At 46.7% G+C, this 17,728-nt stretch overlaps 3 protein-coding genes across 3 annotated transcripts in view; 2 read left to right on the top strand and 1 right to left on the bottom strand.

The window, feature by feature from the left end:
* The first annotated feature begins 16 nt into the window (after positions 1-16).
* On the top strand, positions 17-923 carry UQCRQ (ubiquinol-cytochrome c reductase complex III subunit VII). Its single transcript, XM_082291715.1, has 2 exons — positions 17-254; positions 695-923. The coding sequence occupies exons 1-2, from the start codon at positions 101-103 to the stop codon at positions 787-789; spliced, it is 249 nt and encodes an 82-aa protein (XP_082147841.1). The 5' UTR covers positions 17-100; the 3' UTR covers positions 790-923.
* Positions 924-5,026: 4,103 nt separating this feature from the next.
* On the top strand, positions 5,027-6,919 carry LEAP2 (liver enriched antimicrobial peptide 2; the record flags this gene model as incomplete). Its single annotated transcript, XM_082291212.1, has 3 exons — positions 5,027-5,308; positions 5,732-5,883; positions 6,883-6,919. Exons 1-3 carry the CDS (start codon positions 5,252-5,254, stop codon positions 6,917-6,919), a joined length of 246 nt encoding a protein of 81 aa, XP_082147338.1. The 5' UTR covers positions 5,027-5,251.
* Positions 6,920-7,819: 900 nt separating this feature from the next.
* The window catches only part of AFF4 (ALF transcription elongation factor 4), a 47,654-nt gene continuing 37,745 nt past the window's right edge, over positions 7,820-17,728 (bottom strand). Inside the window, exons 15-22 of the mRNA XM_082291566.1 lie at positions 17,228-17,325; positions 16,636-16,699; positions 16,355-16,491; positions 15,891-15,962; positions 15,131-15,224; positions 14,382-14,425; positions 13,385-13,605; positions 7,820-12,841 (exon numbers count right to left, since the gene is read on the bottom strand). Coding sequence (XP_082147692.1) covers positions 12,723-12,841; positions 13,385-13,605; positions 14,382-14,425; positions 15,131-15,224; positions 15,891-15,962; positions 16,355-16,491; positions 16,636-16,699; positions 17,228-17,325 — 849 coding nt within the window. The 3' untranslated portion in view covers positions 7,820-12,722. The remainder of the gene's footprint in view (positions 12,842-13,384; positions 13,606-14,381; positions 14,426-15,130; positions 15,225-15,890; positions 15,963-16,354; positions 16,492-16,635; positions 16,700-17,227; positions 17,326-17,728) is intronic.

Raw genomic sequence — 17,728 nt, 5'->3', positions numbered from 1 at the left:
CGCTCGCGGTGCCCCGGAAGGCGTCGCGCAGGCGGTTCCGGGGCGGGCGGCGGCCATTGCGCGGTGACCACTGCGCGGTGACCGCGGGGACGCAGCGGCCATGGGGAAGCACTTCGGGAACCTGGCGCGGGTGCGGCATGTCATCACCTACAGCCTGTCGCCCTTCGAGCAGCGCGCCTTCCCCAATGTCCTGTCGCACGGGCTCCCCAACGTGGGCCGCCGCTTCACCTCTCAGGTGTTGAAGGTGGTGCCCCGTGAGTACAGGGGGGATTCCCCCCTTTTTGTGTAAATTTGGGGAGGGGGACTGCCGGGGCTGAGGGGGAGGTCGTGGCTGGTGGTTTTGTGCTGTGCGCGGTGCAGTTGTCTCCTCACTGCGGTGTCCCCATATTGTGAGTATTCCGTCATTCCAATGTCCCCATATTGTAAATATCCCCTTTTCTCAGTGTCCCCATGTTACGAAATCCCTTTATTCCAGTGTCCCTTTCTAGAAGTGCCTCCTCATTGTATCGAATGCTCCTTTATTGTGAATGTCCCCTTGCTGCAGTGTCCCCTCACTGTTAAAGTCCCCTTATTGTGAGTGTCCCCTCATTGCATTATCCCGTTAGAGCAGTATCCCCTCATTCCACTGTCCCTTTCTAGCCGTGTCCCCTCATTCTGGTGTCCCCTGACCATGCCTGTCCTCTGTCCCTGACAGCCCTGGCCACTGGTTACCTCATTTATTCCTGGGGGACGCAGGAGTTCGAGCGGCTCAAGAGGAAGAACCCGGCTGGCCATGAGCACGAGCAGTGACCACGAGCAGTGACCACGAGCAGTGACCACGTGGCTCCGGAACTCCTTGGGGACCTGCTGTGCTTGTTCCCATGGCCGGAGGGGATTAACAGGGAGATAAACCTTGGCTAATAAACTGTAACTTTGCCCCATGACTCTGTGTGAAATCCGTGTCTTGAGCTGTTTGAGGTGAGGAGCATCAAATCCCTCGTCTGGTTCTCTCTGTACAGGCAGATAATCAGGCTGAAGTTCCATGTGCTCGGATGTTTTTATCTCAGAGCACTTCCAGCTTTCATAATTCTTACTTCTTTGAAATATTCCTCAATATAAAGTGCAGCAAAGGCTGGTTTGATATTGTTCCTTGTCCCCTTTATTTTTCCCATCACTGGCCACTGCTTTTCCTCCAGCCTTGAGATCTGTGAAAAACAAACACTCGCTGATTTGGTATTGATTAAAGCTGGATGAGCTGGCTGGTGGCTTGGGATTTGGGATGAACCCTGACCTCTGGCCGAAGGCTCGCTCTACACGGGAGCCCCGGGCAGAAGATGAGTGGGAACAGGTACAGGCTGCACCAGGAGAGGTTTCATCTCCGTGTAACAAAGGAATCTTTGCAGTGAGAACAATCAGTCCCTGGAACAGCCTGGGGGTTTCAGGAGGTGACTGGACGGGGTGCCAGGTAACCTCCTCTGGGCTCCCTTCCCACAAATGCCTGCACCAGCTGATCTGTCAAGGTCCCTTCCAAACTGGGCTGTTCTCTGATCCTGTGATTCTAATTACCTAGTTATATTAATGTTAATTGGGTGATTAACTACACTCTGATATCTGATCAGTGGTAAGAGGCTGCATTAGAACCTTCTCGAAAGCTGCCCGGAGAAACAACTTAATGCCTGAAGATGATTAAAAAGCAGCTGCTGGTAGTAAAGTCGCTTAAATATGTGACAAATTCACCCAGTGGCTCTGAATACAGAAACACCTTCACTGTTGGAAGCTCAGAACATCTGGCTGGTTCCTTTATCCTAATTTTTTCCTCCCAGTGTTCCACTGACTGCCTCCAGCTCCCACCCCATGCAGAGCAACACGTTGGCGTTCCTGCTGTGCTATTCCTGTAGCTGTCCTGGGAGTTTATCTTATCTGCAGGGCAGGAATGACGTTTCCCTGTGTGAGTTTCCCCGTGTGCTCAGGGCTGGGCTGTCAGGAAGACAATGATGCTCAGGCTGTCACTTCAGGAAGCTGGGGCAATGCAATTTTTACAGCTCAGTGCTGGAGTATTTTGGGGCTCAGAGCACACAAGACTGAGCTCAGCCTCTTGTGTTTCCTCCAAGCACAGCTCGAGGCTGGCATAAGTAGCAATAAAATCAATCAGCCAGTGCTCCCAAGTTGTGCCAAAAATATTCTGTACTTAACTGCATTTTGGGTCACTGGTATTTTCTAGGCAGCTTAAGCAAGTGGGGAGCAAAACTGGCTGCTGTGGTTGTGAGCTGGCAGGGATGTATAGAGGCAGATTTATCCCAGAAGAGACCTTAGAGCTCACCAGCCCCACCCCCTGCACACCCAACCTTCCACTATCCCAGGTTGCTCCAAGCCCTGTCCAACCTGGCCTTGGATGCTTCCAGGGATGGGGCAGCCACAGCCTCTCTGGGAAATGTATGCCATGGCCTCACAGGGAACAATTCCTTCCCAATATCCCATCTAACCCTGCCCTCTGGCAGTGGGAAGCCATTCCCCCTTGTCTGTCACTGTCTGCCTGTATAAAAGTCCCTCTCCCTGAGATGTTTCATTCAGAACTTGGTGTCCTGCTCACTGTGCCTCCGAGAGCTGCAGAGCTGGGTGGCCTCAGCGACAGCCCCTGTGAAGCTGTGCCTTGGCAGATCAGTCACCACCTGGTTCTCAACTGTGTTGTCCCAGCAGCTCTGCTGGAGGGCAGCAGCTCTCCGGGGCTCTCATGAGGTCCCTGCTCCTGCTCCCAGACAGATGAACTGTGCCTGGCCCAGGGGCCAGACTAATGCAAACAGAGGGGCAGCGGCACTGCGGCCACGAGCCGGTCCCATGGCAGGGTCAGTCCCATGGCAGGGTCAGCATGGAGGGACAGGCCCAGCGCCAATGGGCAGGGTCAGCACTGAGCTGCTACATCAGCAGTCTGTTGCTACCCTGCCTGGCCATCCCCTGCCCCATCCCAAACCTTCCCAGCCATCCCGACTCTGCCCCGCCGTCCTGTGATCGTGCCCACCCATCCTGACCCTACCCAGCCAACCCAACCCTGCCCAGCCCACCTCTACCTGGGATGCAGCCCCCATTCCCAGCTGGGATGGCTCCTGCCAGACCTGCAGCAGTGGGAGTTCAGCCCATGGGCATTTCGGAATCTGAACAAGGTGCTTGAAAAGTTTTCACTCATTTTATTTATTTCTGTTCTCTTTTGGGTAACTATTAGAAGTGGCAACAGAGCAACATTTTGTGTCTCTTCTCACATCTCTGCTATGGCCTCTTACTGGCCTCCGGGAATTGTGGGCATGGACAGGACTGGCTCAGTTATACTTTTTTCCCCAGTTTCTTGCACTGAGCAGTTTGTTGCCTGACAGGGACAGTCTGATGCTATTAATGACCCAGAAGGACACAGCAATTCTGATGTATCATCACAGAGTACCAACCTTCCCCAGCCAAAAAAGCTGAGAGATGATGACTTACAGAAGGCTCTGCTGCTATTCCAAATCCTGTGCTCCAGGGATGAAGTCAGGGCTCTGGCTGCTGCCTTGTCCTCCTTTCTGCTCTACACTAGTGCCTGGTGGAAACAGCAGAAATTAGAACTCAGGTGAAGAAAGGACTCCATGGGAAAAACAACTAAGAAATTCCCAGCTAATTATAAAATAAACTTTTTAAGTTCAGCTAATTGTCTGACATGATTTACTGTTCCACTTCCTTCCCTTTTTAAGATCCAGGCAGGTGAAATAATGAAAATTTTGCTTCCTCCTCCCACAGAAGCAAAACAAATAGGGCAGAGGAAGGTGTGTAAGAACCTAGGAAGGGAATAATCCAATAGTGGTTGTAGACTGTGCTGGGAAGGTTTTTCATTTAATCCCAGTGAAATTTGGGCTAAGGAGTAGTCATCTGACATCACAGTATTATCTTAATCTAAGTCACTTGCCCTCCACGCTGGCACTTGTGCCTTCATATTAAGCAATCACAGAAATAGAGCCTGTGACATCAAAATCTGTATTTACAATTTAGCTAAAACACAGTTCATTATACACTTATTAGTTTATCTATAAAGTATTTACTTGAATTAAAACAGTGTGTTCCAAAACCTGCACACAATGACACAAGTAAGTTGGAATTCTCTGTCTCTTGGCAATCTCAGATATCTTGACCTGACAGATGTGGGGCACATGGGACAGATGTGGGAGCCAGACAGAACCACAGCATGGTTTGGGTTGGAAAGGCCCTTAAAGCTCTTGCAGTTCCCCCCACCTTCACCAGGCCAGGTTGCTCCAAGCTCCATCCAACGAGATCCACAAGATCCCACAGGTGAGGAGGAGCAAGACAAACAGTGGGACAAGCACAAGTGTGTAAGCACAGGAGATGAGAGGTGTCACCTCTGCTCAAACACTTCCTCTGCTGCTGCAATCTCACTCCACAATGGAAAAACTGAAGCTTCCTCTCAATGACAAAGAGCCCCTCCATCTCTATGGGAGCTGCTGGCACCTTTGGAAGCCTGATGGTGAGTGACACGGCTCGGGGCAGAGATGGCTCATCCGGGGAAACCACAGTCTGCACACCAGAGCTCCTCAGCTCCAGACAAGCCCTGAGCAGCCTCTTTCATTATCTACCTAGAGATGATTATCTTTGACACCTTTGGATTCCTGGGAGGAGAGCTCTCTGAGTTATCACACAATTTACATTCCCAAACCCAGCTGGAAAGCGTTACACCTGCTTTTTGAGCACTGTGTGCCTGGAAATAAAAGCTTAAGCAACTTCCTTGTGGTTCTTTCATGTACCATGAGTGAGAAACAAATCAAAAGCACAATTGTCTGTTCTGAATCAGCTTGGCAAGACAATCCTTACCCCTGGTTGGCTAACTCAGAGCTACAGAAGTTAAATAAGGATTTTGATCTTGACCATAGTAATTTGGGCCACCCCCCCCCCCCTTTTGCTTACAAATAGACCATGGAGTTCTGGTAACATCTTAGGTGGGCTTTAAAAAAAGGAACAGTTGGCACAAGGGGTCAGCACAACTAACCAAAGTACAAGTGGAAGCGGAGTAAATCATTAGCTTGAGCCAGGCCTTGAACCAGATCACTGCAGCAGATGTAGACTTAGCAATTCCCTCTTGCTCCAAAGCGAACTTTGGTCCTGTAATAACTGGCACCTGATGTAATGATAAGAGAATGAAGTCTATAAAAATGTAGCTGAAAGCCTGGGGAGTCCTGACTGGAGCTCTTCGTGCCTCCTCCGCCCACGGCTGCTCCAAGTGACAGCTCCCGCTGGGAAGATGCACTGGTGGAAAGTGATGGCAGCCCTTCTGCTCTGCTCACTGCTGCTCAGCCAGGTAAACTGAGATAATATTGAAATAAACTATTTAAAGGGCTAATTCAAAGGACAGGCAGTCCATAAAAGCTATTTTGATTTGGATGGACACCTGGCAGGAGTTAAGAGGTGACAGCAGGGCTTTTTAGAGGATTCAGCATCATGAAAATGTAGAGTTACTGCCTAGTGAATACTGGGCTACTCGGAGCCATAGCTCAGCCAGTGATGCTGCCTTCCCTCCCAAGAAGATTAAAACCATCATTAATTTTGGTCCATACTTCTTTGGGGTTGGGCTGCAAGCAACGCTTTACCAGAGGGTGCTGTGATCTGAAAACCAGAGAGATTTCAAGTGCTTCACTTAAAATGAAGTCTGTTGACCTCAGCAGCAGAACGCAGAAGCGCTGCAGCTGCCACGCAGCCTGACAGGCACCCTGCTCTGTTTCAGACCCACAGCGTGTCCCTGTCCCTGAGCCAGCCCCTGAGCCAGCCCCGCAGTGCCCGGCAGCGGCGGATGACGCCCTTCTGGAGAGGGGTGTCCCTGAGACCCATCGGAGCCTCGTGCAGGGACAACAGCGAGTGCCTCACCATGCTCTGCAGGTAACCACGCTCAGCGTGCTGGGATGGAGAGGAACTTCCCGCCTGGGCTCATCCAAACGGGATCCAGAGGTCACTCTGTGCATAAAAAAAGATACCAGGAATAGGGATGGGGCAACAGACTCAGACTCTTTAGTAAGCAGAGCAAACAGAGCAGAGTCCAGGTCTCCTGAGTGCCAGCCCCAGTCCTTTCACTGCAACCCCAAATAACCTGGCTGGGCAAAGGGAACAGAGGGCTCCAGACAGCTTTTGGGCAACTTACGGACCTTACCATTAATCCTTCCTTTTAAAGCATGTACTAATGAAAAGTGAAAAAGCCTGTATTAATATCTTACCCTAAATTAATCACTTTAACGTGATTGTTTAAGCTCATAGTTTCAAAAACAACTACAATATAAAAAGCTATTTAGTTCTCACCAGACATGAGCAAATTGTCCAACTACATATAGTTAAATTGATTAGTTAAAATTATCACTTAATTACTGAAAGGTGATTTTGTGTGGCACCTGCTGTATACATACACCAGCACTCAGAGACAGAATAGAAAGCAGTCATTTTCTACTATATGTGAATAGCAGTAATGTGTAAGTATGTCCTATTATTAATGAATATTATTCTAAATAAGTTTATTTTATATTATAAATAAATAGGTTAAGTAAGTAAATAGGACAGGGTGGTTGGGCTGTTATGCTGTGTTTGAAATGCATCCCTGGGATCTGCTGACCCAGAGCTGAGCTGGAACAGCAGCTCCAGGAGGTACAGCCAGAAAGGAGCCCATGGACAGCACTGCAGCTGTTCCCCATCCCTTCACTGCAATGAGCCTACAGGCCTGGGCAGCAGCAGAGACCAAAAATGAATCAGGACTGAATAGCTGAGGGGAACAGAGTGTGCCTGAAACCAGCACTGCTGGCACAGGGGCACAGAGAGGCACCTGGGCCCCCGGGCAGAGCCTGGCAGGGGCAGCCCCAGCTCTCAGTGCCTCATGATGGTTTTTTTTCCCAGGAAAAACCGCTGCCTCCTCTCCACGGCCTCGGCGTGAGCTGGCACCAAGCACAGGCTGCACTGTTACTGCTGACCATGCTCCACGCACTTGGGATGTATTTATTGACTGCTGAGGAGCTGGAAGGGCCTCGAGCAATCAGAATATTTAATATTTCTGTCACATGTGCTGATAAAAGGACTTCAAAGAGCTCGAGAGCATCTCCTCCCACAGCCACGCCTCAGGAGGCCTCTGGCCAAGCTCAATAAAAGGGCTCTGCATCTCCTGCTCGTTTGGTTTTTTTGTAATGCTTCCTATTATTTATTTGAAGGTGTGAATTAAAATATATATTCAGTAAAGCAGCTTGGTTTTCCTTGTATCTCGAGCAAAGTGGACGGTGAGCACAGAGCTGGGGCTCAGCTCCAGCCAGACTTTGGACACTTATCCTTCCACCTGACAAGAGCATGAAGCAGATCCTCCCAATCTCCTCCCAATCCAGCTCTTATCAGCCCTCAGATAAAGGCCTGTTAGAAAGAGGGAGGCAAACTGATAATACTGATAGCAATTCCAATATCCCAATATATTCAGCGATAAGTGGAAAACTATTTACTTCTAATTACTTCTAATCAAATTTACTGAAAATACATGTCCTAGACTGACTTTTGCCACTGACCTTATCTCCTGTCTTAAAATAAATTGATCAAAATGCTGTTTTGATCTGCTGGATGTAGACTTGGAGGCTGAAAGACAAAAAAAAAAAAAAAAAAGGTCAAGTCTGGACACACACATTGAATGCTACTTTTCTTTTGTTTCACAGAGCAATAGGATCAAGGAAAGAAAATTCTGCCTAAAAATGCCCTTCCAGGGAGGAGAAGGCCCCACAAAACAGATACAAGCCCAGGGGGTTGGAAGTTTAATACAGAAAATCTATTTGATATTTATTAAACTTAGTTTCTCCAGTTACAGTTTTGCATTGTACAAAGCATTTTAATGACACAGTAGTTAAAAAGATCTTTACAAATTGAAATGTGATACCCTTTTCTCCAAATATTTTAATTGCCATAAATTTGTTTAAAAATACACATTAAACGCATGTTTCAGACACTAAACTTTCTATAATCTCAATACCACAAAATACATAGAATATACTATACAGATGTGGAAAAAATCTAGTTAGTATATAATACTTTGCTCACCATTAACAGCTTTATTACGTGAAATGCACATACTGACTTAGAAATCCTAATTTTGAGCCCCAAAGTACCCTTTGAAATTTCAAATGTATTGCAACAAATAAAATCACAGTTTGTTTATTTTTTTTTTCCGGTTTTGGTTGAAGACAGATGCCCAAATCTTTTGATAGAAAACAAAATGTAACACATGGATTTGTCATGTACAAAGCATAAAACAGAGACATCCCATTAGTTACTAATAGTACCTTTCTGTAGGATTAATCAGGGCTTCATTTATAAGTGACAGGTTAAAAGTTACCTCCCCTCCCCAACCCTCCCCCAAAAGAAAAACCCCTTCTTCACCAAATAATAATTTGAAATAAGATAAAGGATTTTTAATAAATATATAAGCACTTTATCCTCCATATACAAAATTTTTTTAAAACAATTTAAAAGGGGGACCACATACAAATGTCAGGAACTGTGCTTGGAAAGTCATGCCTGGTCCTGGGAGTAGAGTTTGGGATGTGGAATGCCAAGGCAGCGCCAGGAGCCGTGTCCCGGGAGAGGGAGAGAGACTGCCCCAGGGATGGGTACACTGCCACGGGGAATTAAATTCCCAGGTGGAATTAAAACAGGGGAAGCACGGCCACAGCGCCAGCCCAGCTCCCTGGAGCTGCCACAGCAGCTGGAATTGCTCTCACAGCAGCTGGAATTGCTCTCACAGCAGCTGGAATTGCTCCCACAACGGATGCGGGGGCTGAGCCGGAGCGGCGCCGGGGGCACCGCTGCCCCTTCCCTCCCCAAGGGCACCACAGACCAACCCTCACACACTCGGACACACCACGATTCCCACTGACACTTCCTGCTTGGGAAACCCCTCCTGGAACAGCTCTGGATCTGGGTGAGTTGGCGAGCATAGCTCTGGCTCCTCCCTGTCCTTCGGGATGCCCAGCACTGACCTCATTGCTCGGGAATAGGGGTTTTCCAGAACACTGACATATCAGAGGGAGAAATTTCAACCCTGACCCAAGGATTTGTTGGGAAGGTAAGAATTTGGAAGTTGTTTACTCCCCAATGGGTAATTCAAACTTGACTTGCTCAGGCCCTTGTGGATCTGCCTCAATAGAAACACTGCAGTGACAGCAAAGATCTGTTCAGAAAATGACATTAAATACAGCAAAGGTAGTTTCTCTCTCTTTCCAGCAGTTTGCCTTTTGGGCAAACTCCATAATTCTCTGCCTACGGCTTTATTTTACTTGCCCCAGGCAAGTGCTACATCATTCCCATAAATTCTGACTCTGTGTGTTGGGGCCATTCATAAATACATTTCAGGGCATTTTTTGTTACCACAGCAATCAAGCCTCAGCAATCTAAAGGAATATACATTGCACTCCTGGATAATATGCAATATTTATCACCAATAAGATGGTGACTCAGCACTCAATAAATAATATATCAATATAGTCAGTTGCACCATAATCTAAAAACAAGTATAACATATACTTTGGACAGACTGAGTCATATATATATACATATATATTAAAAGACACATACAATACAAATTGCATACTGCCATCGAAGCCAAGGAGAGCCGTCCGTCTGCTCTGCTTTATGGCTGAGATTCAAATCAAAACAAAACTCTTGGGCTGGTTTACTCTGGTGTCCTGAAGATTTGTTTGGAATTAGAAATGGTTTGCACCTTTATCACCTGGAACCTGCAAGTCTGAGAGCAAAGTCAAACAGCACAGATAGCTGAGCAAGCCTAGTCTGATTGAGCCATTTTTAAGATTCACCAACTGGGGCCATGATCAGCAAGGGAATTAAAATTACAGTCTTGATATGTATTGATACATATTCCCCGTCCAGGGAATCATCTGGGAAGCCAAGATTGGGGAGTCCCTCCTTAGTCACTCCTGTGACCTGCACTCCCTCTGTGGTGCTGGGAGCTGCCAAGGACAGGGACAGAGCCCTCCTACTTTGGCAGAGGGATGGAAGCCTAGGATGTATTTGCTTTTTTTGTTTTGGCTATAAAATCTGATCAAGTACAGAACTTTCCTCTTGGAAACAAGGGTCAATCCCAAATTAAGATATGCTCCTGGAACTGTGAGGTTTGAACTGATCTGTTTGCACCAGCCCCAGCTGCACAAGGCATTTCCTATCCATCCCCAAGCCCCCTGCGGATGCCCCGCACAGACACAACACCTGGGACAGCACACCAGAGGATATTCCACCATGGAGTTCACCCTTCAGCTGGGACACTTCCAACCAGCTCAGGTCCACATTTTGACACAATGCAAAAAAAGCCTTCTGGTTGTTTGAAGCCAATTTCTAAGATCCACTGCTCTAGGGATAAGCGATGCGTTTTCAAGAGGCCAATTTCGCGTGACACCAAAAGGTATTTGTGGGACTCTAGTTAAGGAAAAAAAATTCCCCGAGATGAGACCATTCCTGCTGACAGCAATGGTGACTGTGCACAAAGGAGCAAGCCAAGAACAGCCACGCTGGCTAGTGCAGCACTACACACAAACCCACCCATGAATGCAACTTCTACCAAGGGATTTCTCAGCGTCAGAGGTGTGCGAGGCACTTCAGAGGAGGAAAGGAAACACGGCTGACAGTGTCCCATGCCCACGGCGGGGAGTTTGAGGGTACAGAGTTCTGTCTCCAACAGCAAAGACTAACAGAAAGGTGACCTTGCACAGTGATTCCATAAAAAGGATGCTCCGACAGACCTGAAGAGTCGAGTCAGGGAGAGCCCCAGGTCTGTTCCCCGTTTATCAATCCGGACGTAGCAAAGCTTTTCTGGAAGTACAAAACACGCTGGGACGCAAAGGAAGCTCTACGAAGATGCAGCTACCTTGTAGTAGGTTACTAATTTGCAAAACTTCTAAACTCTTAAAGCCCATAGGACATACTGCAGTACTAAGGAGCGTAGAATTCTATTCCTTCTCTCGAGGTTGCCGTGATTTTGGCACTTAACTACACCTACACAAAAAATTTAGTGCAATAATTTTCCTGAACATGCACGTTCATATCTGGTACAGAATAAAGGGTTCAATGGGAGAGAAAACAAAGCAGCATTCCACAATCTCACTCCAAAGGATTCAGAGTTGGACTCTGGGGAAGGAGACCACCGCGATGAGTCAGTTTGTGTGACAGACACCGAGACTTTGAAAAAGGAAATGGAATTTTACCCAAGTACTGCAGAAGACCACTGCATACAGTATACCTGGTCCTGCTGTAAAACATCTTGTAAACAGTTCATAAAATCTTCATCTAAAAGTAAGGCATAAGGCACACCAGACATGTTGGGGGCACTAAGCAATACTGAAAGCAGTAGCATTTGAAACCTTTAACTCAGACAAGCACCTCACGTGGAAAGGTACTTTGGTTTGCACTCGGAGAGGGGCCACCTGCAGCTCCAGCAGCCCTCTGTGGCACCCAGTGGCCCCTTGGGAGTGGACATTATGTGACACGAACGGGACCTTCATCAGCACGGGGTAAAGCCAAGTTTGCCATCCATCCTGCACAGAACAGTGCTTCCTGCAGGAGCAGCTCTGCTCCCACCCCACGGTGGCTGCTGCACTGCCAGCCTGTAGTGTCCATCACCCAGCAGACCCTAAGAGGACAAAATGGACCTCGAGTTCTACTAAAGATTCCTGGTTTCTCAGTCAATGGAAAAGATGCAAATGACGGTTCTGGTAGGAATTGAACTACTCTTGGGTTTGGAACCACAAAGTTCCCCGATTTCGTAACTGTCAAAAAGTGACAAGCACGGAAACAAAAGGTATTTGAAATGAAGAGATGCAAAAAAGCACGAGATTGTCCTTTTCCAAAGCCTTTCCTGTTTGCATCGCACCCATCGGACTGAAGGTCATTCCTACACCATTACCTGGACGTTACATTAAATGCAAATTACTGTAATGTTTTGTGATTGTTATAGTGTTAATCGATGGCTTGAAGCTGCCTTGGAAACAATCCAAGGCAGATCCAGCTAAATATTTTTCCATATAAATTTCTTTATAATTCATTTAAATGAAGTATCTCAATACGTAGAAGAATATCTGGAACTTTTCTATTTAGTACAAATTCTGCAATAATAAATCTGTAGTTGTCATTTATTAGTCGACTCATAGGCATTAGGCATGAGAAGTATGGTGTCCCTACTCGTTAGAACCTATCAACCCTAGTTCCTTTTACAGGCTCTACCACCACAAGACATTACAGAGTAACAAAGCTCACGAAGTACTTAAATAAAGTGTCTAGGTTTAATTTCTAAGTACTCAAAAGGGGAAATTTAGGGAAGAAGAAATAGCTAAAATCAGCCCCAAATGGGGCTTTTCAAAATTAAAATTAAAAAAATTAAAATAAATAGGATTTAAACTGACTATTCATGTATTGTGACTGGAATTCCAATGATCTATCCATGACAGATCAGCAAAACTACAACTTTTATGTAGCATAATTTTCAAATATTTAAATAACTTAAACCGGGAATACTGAAGAAGTCCATGAACCAGCTGATTTGGGGTTAAACACAAACACAGATGAGGATGGGAGACATGGGAAAGCATTCCTTGCTCTTAGTGTCAACTAAGCAATGTGTTATGGCAGTCTTCCTTATTGACATGACACAGTGTTGTGGAGAGGAATCAGAGGCAGCTGAAGAATGGGCTGGGTTGGGTTCCTCACTTGGCGTCGAGGCGCAGCCAGTGCAGGCCCTGCCGGGTGTAACGCACCAGCTCCGTCATGATGCTCGTGTTAAACACCAGGGGCCCCATCACCTTGTCCAGTTCAGCAAAGAACTCTAAAACAGCACAAACACAAGTTAAAGGAGCACATTTGTAACCACATCGAGCTCCAGTTCCCAGCGTGAGTCGCTGGGCTGGAGAGAAAGGGGAGTGAGGAGAGGTCGTGCAATGGGGGGAGTCAAGGAGAAAGGTCCTTCCTAATCCATCTCTTTACTCTTCTGCACAAGACTGCTTGGAAACAATTAAACCATTGCCAAAATTCTTGGTTTTCCTCTAAAACTCTTATTTCACTAGTTGAAAATAAATAAAGCACGGCCAAACTTCATTAAGAAGTCTTCATGAAAGAATTTCAGAAAGGGAAATGCACCAAGTTCCTCCTCCTCTGAACATTTTACAGGAAACACAACAAAGATTATGTCACAACTCCAGCACCACCTTGACAACCACAACACCCAGCCTGGGGTATCCCTGCAATCCAAGGTGTCACTTTCTCCCTGATTTTGTAGAGGTTCAGCACCCAGGGCACCATCAACAAAATCAAAGCCTGGGAGTGTTCCAGCCCTCTCTGGAGGTTTCAATCCCCCTGAGGCAGCCCTTACCTTTCTGTTCTCTCGAGAGCTGTTCTGCTTGTTCCCAGATTTCAGTGGCATAGAGGAAGTTGGAGGTGACCTGGACGTAGCTGGCAGCCATCTGATGGATGCGCTGCGGGATCGTCACCGAGGACCCGCTCCCTGAAGGGTTGGCTGCCCCGGAAGAGTAATTTCCTGAATTCCCTGGAGACAGCTTTGGAGAGACTGGAGATGGCATCCCGACAGGTTTGCTGCTCACCCGGAGGGGAAGATGGAATTGGAAAGGCAGAAATGCACCAGCTTTAGACACATCATGCTCTGAGATGTCCCCTAAGATCCCTCTGCCCACAACTCAGCGTGTGGGATGGGAAAACGCTCCCACTTTACACACTGAAAATCAGGATTTGCCCTACAACAAATGAAAATCTCAAGCTGGGAACTGCTGAGGATCCTTCAACAATTATTTATAGCTTGCAAAACCTAATTACCAAACCTCAGCATCTCTTAGTTCAATAAAATCTTAAATTCATTGTTTAAATGAACCTTAAAGAGTAAGAACAAAAAAATTACAGCTACCTGGTAACTCCAGTGCCAGAATATTGCATTATATAACATTACTGCAGCTAACACAATGGAAATCTGAAGTGGCCTCCTTAAACTCATTGAATAATTTATCAGAGGTACATCATTGGGTTTAAAAGAGCAGAAGTAACTGCTAAACTGTGGAACAGAGGACCCTGCAAATACTTGTAACCTCTGGCCTTGCAGCACTACTAAAGCTCTTGTTTGGGGGGAGAAGCATTAAATTAAACACCAAAACCCCCTGGGATAGGTGACTTGTGCATCAGTGGCACGCTGCCCCTTTTTTGGCCTGACAAACCCTGCAGAGCTGCAGCACCTCCTGATAATTACACAAAAAACGGATCAAAATCCACACCCAATTACCCCAAAAGCTGCTCCCTGAGCTCCCTGGGCACACAGGAAAAATTTGAGTTGACAAATACAGAAAACAGCTTTTACCACTCACCTTCCCATACCAGGTGATGGTGCTTGAGAATTATTGTAGCAATTCTGTGTGGGGAAAAAGACACATTTCACCTGATTTGTGTTTATGCTTTCATGAGGTACATTTTAGCTGGTTGTTTAATTGGTTCTTTTTGACCAAATTATTTGTTGTAGTTGTACTTTCACATAATGTTCTCAGTAATATCACAGTAAACTGAAATTTGGGGAAATATCCTTTTTTACTGATGGCTAAGACAAAAACTAAGGGATTATTTTAGCAAAACAAACAAGTATTGGAGTAGTCCATTGCCCCTTATGGGAACACTTCAGTTTTTTCAGCCCTTTAATAGAAAGAATCTGTTATCACTGGCATTGAACAATTAAAGATGTCCCTAATCTGAGAGACTGGGAATGTGATGAGCCTGTTTCCTCTCAGCATTGAGAGCTGGAAGCTTCAGAATCTGCTGCACAGAAATTTAGATAAATTCATGAGGAATTTACCTAAACCCAGCCAACATCCCACTGCAAACAACCTTCTCCTTGAAGCCAACAGCATTTATTAAAGAAGATCAAATTAATAAAGAGTTGTCATGCCAGGACCAGCAGGGTTATGGTTATTAAAGCTCTGCCCAGCTTTAATACACCTGCAAGTCCAGTTCTAAACAGGTGTTCACATGCAGCAGTCTGAAAATTGGATTTGGGAACTTTAAGTGATGTAGAGCTTTCATACCATTAGGCTTTAATGTTCTAAGGAAATCGAGATGCAATTACCTTCAGATGTTCAGTCAGAGTTTTTGAGTATTTCAATGCACTTTCCTTTTTCAGTTTGAAGAGCCTCAGGTACAGCAGAGCTTGGCACCGTAGGCTGCCCAAAGACAGGACAAAAACCAATGTCAGGTTTATCTCAACTCTGAGTTTCAAAGATCCAACAGCTGTGTTCTTAACGTTGTTCTCTCTACCAACTCATCTCTCAAGCTGTAACTCAACCAAAAAATCCACAACCACCTTGAAATTCTGAAGGGAACTGGAACAGCTCCGTGTGCCTCAACCCGGAACTGGAATTCTCAGCAATGCTGCTGCTGCTGGGCTTGGGAGACACCACCCAGTGACTTCCTGGATGAGGGGTTCATTTATTGTTCACCTGTGCCAGGACACCCTGAGCCTCTCCCAGGGCCTTCCCTCTCCCTTCCCCTGAGCCAAAGGGTTCTGGTCCTCTCCAGCTTCTGCAGCCACTCCCTCAGCCTCAGGGCTCCTGACAGTCCCCACAGCCAGTCCCAGTGTGATTTATCCCTGGCTCAGTGCTCAGGATGCACCTTCTGCTGTCACTCTCCAAGGTTTCAAAGCCTTGGCCCTTGCTGGCAACATCCCCACTCACAGCAGTCAGACACAGCTTCACCTTTTGTGTACAGCCAAGTGGGAATCTGCAGTGTTTGGTTCAGGAACAGCCAAGGGCTCAGTGTCAAACAGCATTTTGTGTAGATAAAAGGTGTGAAATGCACGAGGGCACTGTAGGAAGTCCCAGCACACTCACCAAAGCACTGCCAGCCTTTTGTCTGCAGCCGTCGCATCCGGGGCCAGGTAATTCTTCAGTTTCATAGTGTATCTGCAGAGAAAGGCAGCAGATCAGCCCCCAAACAAAAACTACTTTCATTTATCATTCACAAAACACTCATGTTCTCAGAATTTCCAGTTTCAGCTGTCACCACTGTTTCACGAACATCTCTTAGCCCTGAATAAAACATTGACTCAGAATAATTTTGCTCCTCGTGGGTTACTCATTGTAGAGGGACTTGAAGAGCCTCAGCAGAATCCACCTCAACCTTCCTGGAAATGCTTTAAACCCCAGCAACTGGAATGAACTGGTCACTGCTCCAGTGCTACTGGGAATGACAACAGATCCCAAAAGCTGGAGGTGAAACTTTCATAAACCTCGAAGCTCTGATTCCCAGAGCTCCCCCCGCCCACCCGCCCCTGCAGGAGCTCTGCAAAGCTTACTTGATTAATTCCACAGTTTCTGAATACATAGGGAACGGGGACTTGGATTCCTGAGCATTTTTCTCCAATGCATTCCCACACTCAATGAAGGACACGACAGCATCCAGGTAGTACACGGCCTTCTCGAACCTGTCCGACTGCGGGGAGAGAGGAACAGCTCAGGAACAGAAAGCAGAGAAGTGCAAGGAAATTCCAGCACAGAAGGGCAGGAGAATGGCAAAGGCAGCAAATAACCCCTGGATCAGGGGCACACACTGGGTGGGCACTGGAGATCCACTCACCAAAGCATCTGCATTATGCTTCAGCTTCTTTGCTTCCTGCAAATAATGATCAGCTGAGTAAGTCCTGCAAGAGAGGACACAGATTTAAGGACTGGAGCCATCCACTTACACAGCCTTTTATGACTGGAGCTTCTTAACATTGCCACATTTCAGGGCTTTTTCTGTTCTAACTCAAGCTACACTCTGATAAACCTGTTTAAAGGAATGTGTTAAATTAGTTAACTACTATGACAAAATTGTTAAAAGTAGTTTCTAGTTAGTTCTCTAGTTTCAGGTAATTCAAACAGTATTTCAAGCAAGTTCTTAAGCAGAAAGTTATTTCATATTTGGTGCAAACAGAATTTCGTCTGTAAAGGGGATTTCAAAAAGTGCTCTCAGATCCAGCTGAGATCTGAACTGGCCCAACTGAAACCTCAAGTCTGCACGAGATGGTGAAATATTTGTTTTATTTTCTTTTCAAGGTATTTTCTTTGACAAAGAGCTTGTGTGTTAACATCTTCTGTGGAGCAAAATGCCAACTCTCCTCCATGGGGAGCTGCCTGTGCTCGAGATCCAGAGCCCCCCAGATGGAAAGGGAATTTTCTGTCCTCACCTATCATCAAAAACGAGCTTGGCTCTCCTCGACTTCACACTTTCCGTGGCCTGAGCAGAGGCAGGAGGGCAGCTGGAAGAATTGTTCAGGATCTTTTCCTGAAAGGGAAACCCATGCCATGATTACAAGAAGAGCATTTGTTGGATGAATTCCCCCGTGGCTTCCCCCTTTCCGTGTAGGAAGGACAGGCTGCAGGTGCCGGAGCCACCCTGGAGCACCGGGAAGAACTCGGCTCCCAGGAGGCTCCCACAGGGCTGGGCTGGGGCTCCTCCCTGCAGGGGGGAGGATGCAGCCAAGGCTTTCCAGACATACCCAGGGCCAGGAAATGCCTCCCTCCACCTCCCCTGGCACTGTTTCTAAATCCTGTTTTTCTACTCTAGCAGAGATGAGGAGGATCAACAACACTCTCTCTGAATGCCTTTGCCTTGAAAAAACCCCACAGGAGCAGCTACTCCTCTGAGAAAAGCATGAGTAAGGACACCTGAAGTATAAAACAACAAA

Source organism: Coloeus monedula (assembly GCF_965178545.1).
Source record: "Coloeus monedula genome assembly, chromosome: 15".
In the NCBI taxonomy this organism is placed as follows: Eukaryota; Metazoa; Chordata; class Aves; order Passeriformes; family Corvidae; genus Coloeus; species Coloeus monedula.
Note: the sequence above shows the minus strand (reverse complement) of the source record. Positions and strands in the feature narration are given on the sequence as shown.

Coding starts and splice junctions, on each gene's coding strand:
- UQCRQ (XM_082291715.1), top strand. CDS start 101: ATGGGGAAGCACTTCGGGAACCTGGCGCGGGTGCGGCATGTCATCACC. Junction 255..694: donor GGTGTTGAAGGTGGTGCCCC/GTGAGTACAGGG, acceptor TGTCCCTGACAG/CCCTGGCCACTGGTTACCTC.